Below are 7631 nucleotides of genomic sequence, written 5' to 3'. Positions count from 1 at the left end.
TGTTGTCACCATCTTCTACGGCGAAGGACTACTTCAATGTGGTGTTAAAATAATTTAAACATCTTGAGAACAAACAGGCTGAGCTTGCAAAGCACACTGTTATCATAGTACCTGCCAAAAATTTCAGCGCTGAGCATAGTTGGAACCACCACAAACTCATGAGTAGACATTGTGCACTCTTGCCGACATTGGCCAAAGTAACGTTGACTGGATTTTCATCATGTTTATGTCGTCTGCATGTTAGCTACTTGGTCAAAAAGTGCACTCAAAATGCAATGGCTATAACTTGTTTCCGGCTCCCGCATCAATTCCGCCGCGTACAGCTGGCAAAAGCATAACCTTTGAGATGTGCATCTGTTACCTAAAGGGCGCCGTCGCTGGGGTGTGGATTTTGACACCCCCTATTGTCACAGTGTGATGGTCGCTGAATGAACTTCAGCCAAGATGCAGATATTTCAGTGGCTTCCTCACACCAGCAAAAAGTTTAAATAAGAATGTAACACAGAAATGGCAATCAATCAATCAATCAATCAATCAATCAATCAATCAATCAATCAATCAACACAGAAATGTAGATAACTTAGAAAAACTAAACACAAATAGCAGAAACCTCACTCGCATCATTAAACATCCCTTTCTTTTTTTTAGGACTCGTGTGGGTCCCACTTTCTCATGACTAGCAGACGTGCCAAGGCATCCCCTTTCGCTTTTTTGACCAAGAAAATGTCTCTGTCTCTCTTGCGGTTGTGATTTCATCGTTTCTAGGCTGCATCCTGTCGTTGTTTGTCCCACGTGAGAGGCATTTGCAAAGAGTGAGAACACACAATGCCGATATGGAGGGAACACGTTGTGACCGGAAGTGAAAAGAGAGCCAGGCACATGACAAAAGGCAGGCAAACAAAAGAACAACAACAGAAACAAAAGCGCACAGAGAACAGAGTCGGATGAGCTCTCGTGCAGCAGGCTTATGTCTCGCTGATCGCGTTCACTGGCTGGATGTTGCAGCGGCATTAGCTAAGAGTCCACAATGCAGAGCCAAGGCAAATACAAATGCGCTGAATCAACCTCGATATTGCTTCGTACTAAACCAATAAATTTGGGCGAAAGTGTTGAAATTTTCTGGCTCAGCATTGCTTTGGCCATCTTTAACCCTTTCTGGTCCGATAATTCCTGCAGAGATCATAATGTTTTGCAGAAAATGTCTGCTGCCAAGGAAGACAAACAGCAAGACTATTTTCAGAAATGTGAGCGTCACCTATGCTAATTATGATGAGCAAAACGAGAACAAAGTAAAAGTGGGAGTGAATGTTTCAACAAGTGGACTAAGTCTTTTTCAAGGCACCTTGAAAAAGACAAGTACACTCGTCAAAACGTTCGCTCCCACTTCGACATTGTTCTCATTTTGCTCATTGACTCGAATTTCCATCTCCCAATTTCCCCTTGTTAATTATGTCCCTTTCCCTATGCTAATTACGTAATTTATAAACTTTGTGCAGCAGGTAAATATGGATCTCCTTGAAATGGAGTTAGGCCTCTATGCTCTATTTTTGGAGCCTGCTGCATACAGCATGCCTTGGATGGCACAAAAAAAGAAATGGTCTTCAAATAATCTGCGGCCAAAAAATCCCACTGGAAATTTTTCATTTATTTCTCTGACTTTTGTCGTTCCCAGACGCACATAATATAAAATTTTCATTTAAAAAATTTGCACCAGAAAGGGTTAAAGATATAGGCAAACATGAAGTCTGCAAGAAAGGTACTTATTAATGCTTGTATAATAAAGGTGTGGTCTGGCGATGGACAATTTAAGGGTGCCTTGACAACCCACAGAATAATTCTGTATGCCCCAATAGACAGTCAGCCCGGCATGCTCATTTTTTATGTGACCGCAATCGGATGTGTGCATGTCCCGTTGTGATCACCGCTGACCGAAAATTCAGTCTTCGCAGTCAAGCTGATAGTTTGGCGGTACATCACCCAGTCGGAGCAAAGCACCCACTACATAACTTTTACATAGCCTGAATGTATTAAAAGAAGAAACACCACACAGTGCATTTTGTATAGACAGCTAGGCTTTTCTTTCCTGGCTGAGAGTATTACCCGACTTGTGTGCTGCAGAACACACGTAAACTTGATGAGAGGGGTTTTGTAAGGAGCTTATCATGGTTAATGCTACACGAGGTTTGTTGTGGCTAGCTGGGCCCAGGTATTCGTTCCTTGCAAGAAAACTGCAAGGAACGATCTATTACAGGGAGCCCCTGTCGATTTTGGGAACACAGGAATACCTGGGTGCAACCCTCACATTAGCAAACAAAACTTGTGACGGTGGTCAGTGGGCCATTTCATAATTCTGACTTGAAAATCGGAACTTCAGTGTTGCCACTTTCTTTGATCAAGCAGATATAAAAAAAGAAAGAACAAAGAACCATCTATCATATGCCACATCAAACCGGAGTTTAAAAATCATTTAAAGTACTGCTATCATATGCCATGTTGACCTGAACATTGACCTGAACGTTGACCTGAACGTTGACCTGAACATCAGCCTAAATGTCAGCCTGAACATCAGTTTGAACATTGATGTGGTAGCTGTGAAGCAAATCAGTTTTATAAAGCGACAACCTGTCTACTACGAGAATGGCCAGATTTCGGTAAAACAAAGGAATGCATATTGCCGATGGGAAGGGTTTCCACAGAGCAAACTATTGACAAATTTCATGTTTCAGTTGCCACCGGAGGGCACACACAAATGCACAAAAGCCACCTGTCGAGCTGTCAGCAACCATGTCAATTGTAAAGGAAAAAAGGTGGGGTAAAGATTGATACAGCAATCAGCGAAGCAAAGCAACTGCACACACAAAGCGTAGAACGCATATGGGGATATCAGCCGATGGGCATGACGTTATCTGCAGCTTACGCCAGTACAGCCTCTCGAGAGATAAATAATCTGAGGAAGTCAACAGCACCTAGAACACAGGTCTGTCACATCTGAGGAACACAAATGTCTGAATGCAGCTGCACTATTCGATCCAAACTTATCAGGCTTTGCACAAGGAAGAACATCAGTGGCACGTTAGACAAGATCCCATCTCAATTTTTGTGATCAGTTGTAGTAAGAGCTTTAAAAAAAAATTTTACTTTTAACATTGGGCTGAAACGTACATCGGCGAAGGTTTAGTGTGCATGCCGCTAGTAAAAAATTGAGCCGTATTTACAGCTACGTCAAGTCCAATTTTGGCATAGCACTTCTTTTTTATGTGACACAAATTTGTGACAAGCTGCTCTTGGCAACAGGAGAGACACACACAGTGACATTAGATATGCAAGCAAGCATTTTTTTTTTCCATCTTTGTTTTGCAGATAAAAAGCCTCTGCACAAAGCAATATACTGCTTGCCTCACACAACAGCTTTTAGACACACACTGTACAAACCACAGAGTGACTTGAAGCCAGCGACAAAGGAGCTCATTGCAACGGTCACGGTCGCTACGATGTTATCGGATGCCATATCTGACAATACCCCATCTAAACTGAACCCTCGGAAGGCTGCTGTCATTGCCGCAAATTCTAAGCAACATAAACTTTGTGATCGGGGCAGTTGCTGCAAATTTAAAGCGACTGAAAGAAACTACAAGTTTTGTTCACCTCAAAAACAAAAAGAAACATCACACAGTGCATTTTTGTATAGACAGCTAGGCTTTTCTTTCCTGGCTGAGAGTATTACCTGACTTGCGTGTTGCAGAACACATGTAAACTTGATGAGAGGGGTTTTGTAAGGAGCGTATCATGGTTAATGCTACACAAGGTTTGTTGTGGCTAGCTGGGCCCAGGTATTCGTTTCTAGCAAGAAAACTGCAAGGAACAATCTATTACAGGGAGCCTCTGTCGATATTGGGAGCACAGGAATACCTGGGCGCAACCCTCACAAAAAGAAATCTTACGTGAAAGCCACCCTTAAACATTCAGAGTTTCAAAATCCTGGAGGTCATGCTGCAACAAAGCGGTAGGTGGAATACCCAGTCCACTTTCACGGAGAAGTGTGCATGAAGCTGTCTGATGGACAAAATGTTACAGCGAGTGTGACGCAGGCTTCGTGGGTGACGGTGATGAGAACAGAGAAAGAAGTGCAGATGCCTGAAGACGCATCTTAAAAGTCCGACGTGGACACACCGCTCTTGGCTCTATGACCAAGAAGAAAGTGGTTGCTGACTCGTAGACTGATGATATTGCATTTTCTGTAGTTCACTGTTACACTAATGCTGCACTCCTCGGAGGTCCAGCATTGCACACGTGTTACACCCAAGGGTAAAGCAGCAACCCCCTAATATGTGGAAAACTGCGCACAACTTCCAAGCGTTCAACCGCACATGTCAGTAGACGAGCTGCTTGCCACCACCCACACCCTTGCCGTGCTTGCGCGGGAGCGCAAACTGCTTAGTCCGGCACAGGATCACTTTCGTGTCCTCGGTGTGCATGACCCGCCACTGGACTTTCACAAAGTCCGAACACTCACCTTCCTCCTCCTCATTCCAGTCGTAGACATCAAACGAGGATGAACCACCGCCGCCACCTCCAGCACTCTTGGCCGCTTTTGGTGTCCGCGGAGTCGTCTGCACCGGGGTTGGGGGACTCAGCAGCGAAGAGCTCTGCTTACGCGCTGGTGTGAACTTCAGCTTTAGTCCGACGCCTCGCCGCGTTCGCTCGACAGTCCAGCGATTGGGGTTGCTTTCGGACATGCCATTGCTGGTCGCGTCCTCGTCGTCGCGGCTGTGTCTCCTTCGAGCCGCCGTCTGCTTCGACGTGGATGACGGCGGTGCCTCGGACGGAGTGTGTGCTGTCAGCTCGAGCGGCGATGAAGACGAGTTCTCCATGGACGGCTGCTGCTGCTGACACCTTGCGTTCTCTGCAGCCATGGATGGTGGGTCCGAGAAGGGCCACGCAGGATATTGCTGCTGCTGCTGAGGCTGCGACTGAGGTACTAAAGATGTGGGAGCGGCTGCGCCCTCCACGGCCTTCTCCAAGCTCTCCTTGTGGCCATCGACGCTCCGCGAGCCACCACTTCTCCTCTGACCATTCTCATCCTCGGTCTCGTCACAGATGCTGTGCAGGAGGTTCTGCAGGCCAACCGAGAAGTCTGGCTGCGGAAGCTCACTCGTGAACATCGCATCCTGCTGCGGAGGGTCGAGGAAGCTGAGGTTTTCGAGCGACAGGTGGTGGGAACTTGACACCGGTGGCACCCCCTGCGAGTGGTGCGACAGGTGTGGCGGTGGAGGCGGCATAGTCGCTGCCGTCGCTGCCACGTTGCCACCAGAGTCCATCTTGGCGCCTCCCGCCATCCAGCACGACTGTGGCTCCTCAGCCTTGTCTGGAAGGTAGGGTGGGTGCGGAAGGAGTGGCGGTGGCAGTGCCGGAGGGCCCTGATGGTGGTGGATGTACTCCCGAGGGAAGCTCTGCCCACAAATCTCCGACAGCTGGCTCGTCCGCGAGAAGTCGAGGGGAACGGCTGCACTCGCCTCACCTACACTGGAAAGCAGTCCCGAATGGTGCATGGCGCTGGGCGGTGAGTCGTCTTGCGGTTCTTGCTTCACCATCACTTGTCCCGGGTCGAAAGTGGGCCTCGTCGGGAATGGCATAGGTGGTGGCCGGTGGTAGGCAGCGGCAGACGCCTGCATACCGGCTGCATTGAGCATGGCAAAGTGGTACGCCGAAGGGTGCATGTCACCAAGCGCCTTGTCTACGCCATGTTCCCCGTTGCCCACAAAGTCGTCCAGACTCGGGAAACAGTCGATAAGCTCCTTCACGCACTCGAAGTTGTCCTCGCGCAGAGCAAACTCGCGGTGGTGCGCCCCGTCGGGGCCTATGTGCTGCTGCAGGTTGTAGAAGTAGGCATTGCAGCACTCACAGTACTGGTGCTTGGGCGGCGGTGCCGGGGCGGCTGCAGCGGCTCCCTGTTGCGGCTTGTTGGCCGTCCCAGTCACGGCGGGCTCCTTGTCGGAACAGTCCGAGTCGCCGGAGATGGCTCGACCGGACTTCTTCAGCTGCACGTAGCGATCCTGAACGGCGGGGTCGTCGAACGGGCTCGACGGGTACAGCGAGTTGATGTAGAGCGACGGATCCGACTTGAACACCTTGTACACGGGCTTGAACTCCTGCTCGAAGTCTTCGACCTTGATGAGCGGTCGCGGCAGGCGTGACGCCTTGCGCTTGCGGGACGTCGCTGCGGCGGCGGGCTCGAGAGCGGGCGAAGCGGCGGGCTGGATGTTGAGTTGCACCTCGACCCAGCGCAGGAATTGGCTGATGTTCCAGAGCCGAATGCGAGCCTCCCGCACCCTGTCGATGACGCAGTCTTCGGCGGACGCCTCGGATCCCTTGTGCGCGCGGCTCAGGATCAGCTGGCCGCGCGAGCGCGGCGCTTGTTCTTCGGGGGGTTTGGGCGCCGCCGCGCCTACCTTGGTCGGGTCCTGGTCGGTGACCACGAAGCTGACCGCTTCGTCGAGAAACTCGGACACGCGACCGCCGAGCACCTGAATGTTGCGCAGGAGCTCGGCCTCGTCGAGCTTCAGCCGCTTGATCCAAATGAAGAGCGTGAAGCCCAGCAGCGGCTTCTGTTGCTGGTGGTCTCGGTCGGAGCTGAGCGAGCGCCAAGAGGTCCACTGGATGCCGTCCCAGACCCAGCCGTAGTCACCCACTTTGAACGTCATTTTGCGGATCGCGCCGCCGCTGGCCTGTGGGCCATGGGGGACCCGCGGGGGTTCGTCTCGAGGAACGAACCTCTGTTTGACGAACTAGCTTGCCGCACTGAAAGATCTCCCTTCAACACGGCCACAGGCTCGACTTCGCGGGCGTCCCAGGCAACGACGCGTTCCCGCTCGAAGGTACGCGACGCCGATGGGCGCACATCGCGACCTGCTGCAGCTGCTACGGGCACAAGCTTCGGCGACTTTTTAGGGCCGTCGTTGGCGTGGGTTCGCACGTCGATGCTCCATGATCGCGGCCGGGCTTCCTCCGATCGGGGCTTCGGAACGGGCGAGGAACACCAGCCGAGGATGCGAATAAATCATCTTTCTTTCGCCTTCCCTTGCGTTCGTTCTTTTTATCACTCGTTTCTTGTTTTGTTGCTTATCCCTTTTGGAGCGCTCTCGCTGCTAGTACGAGGGACTCGGAAGCACAAGCGGGTAGCGGAGAGAGGGGCTCTCAAATGTCTGGGCACCTCCGACGCTAGATACCGCCGTTGACTTACAACGTCGAGGTTCGCGTGTAGCAATGAGGTGAGAACGAGAAACGAGAACGCACTTGCCTCGTTAGGTTTCTCAAGTCCCAGCGACGAGGATTTAGCGAAAGAAAAAAAAAAATTTCTTACCCACCAAGCGATTAATGGTTGAGAAGAGGGAAGGGAAAGCCCTGGAAAAGCTGCCGGATACGAAACTCAGCGGACAGTCGCGCGCGCGTCGCGAAAGAATCATAAATGCTGCGCTCAGCTGGAATTATTAAAAGCGTAATTGAGCGCGGAAATTTTTTCGCGATCGGTGCGCGATACCTCGAGTGCTTGCGCAACGTTCAGAAAAAACGTTACAGAATTGCGCTGCTGCACAATCGACGGCTCTGATCCGTTGACGCACAGAGCTCGTGAT

General features: G+C 50.7%; 1 protein-coding gene across 1 annotated transcript; it reads right to left on the bottom strand.

Annotated features, from left to right (window-relative positions):
- Positions 1-540: 540 nt before the first annotated feature.
- LOC139050497 (uncharacterized) lies at positions 541-7481 on the bottom strand. Its single transcript, XM_070526945.1, has one exon. It carries the CDS (start codon positions 6699-6701, stop codon positions 4371-4373), a length of 2331 nt encoding a protein of 776 aa, XP_070383046.1. The 5' UTR covers positions 6702-7481; the 3' UTR covers positions 541-4370.
- Between the last annotated feature and the right edge of the window lie 150 nt (positions 7482-7631).

Source organism: Dermacentor albipictus, chromosome 10, assembly GCF_038994185.2.
Source record: "Dermacentor albipictus isolate Rhodes 1998 colony chromosome 10, USDA_Dalb.pri_finalv2, whole genome shotgun sequence".
NCBI classification, from domain to species: Eukaryota; Metazoa; Arthropoda; class Arachnida; order Ixodida; family Ixodidae; genus Dermacentor; species Dermacentor albipictus.
The sequence above is the reverse complement of the archived record's forward strand: the minus strand, read 5'-3'. Positions and strand labels throughout refer to the sequence as shown.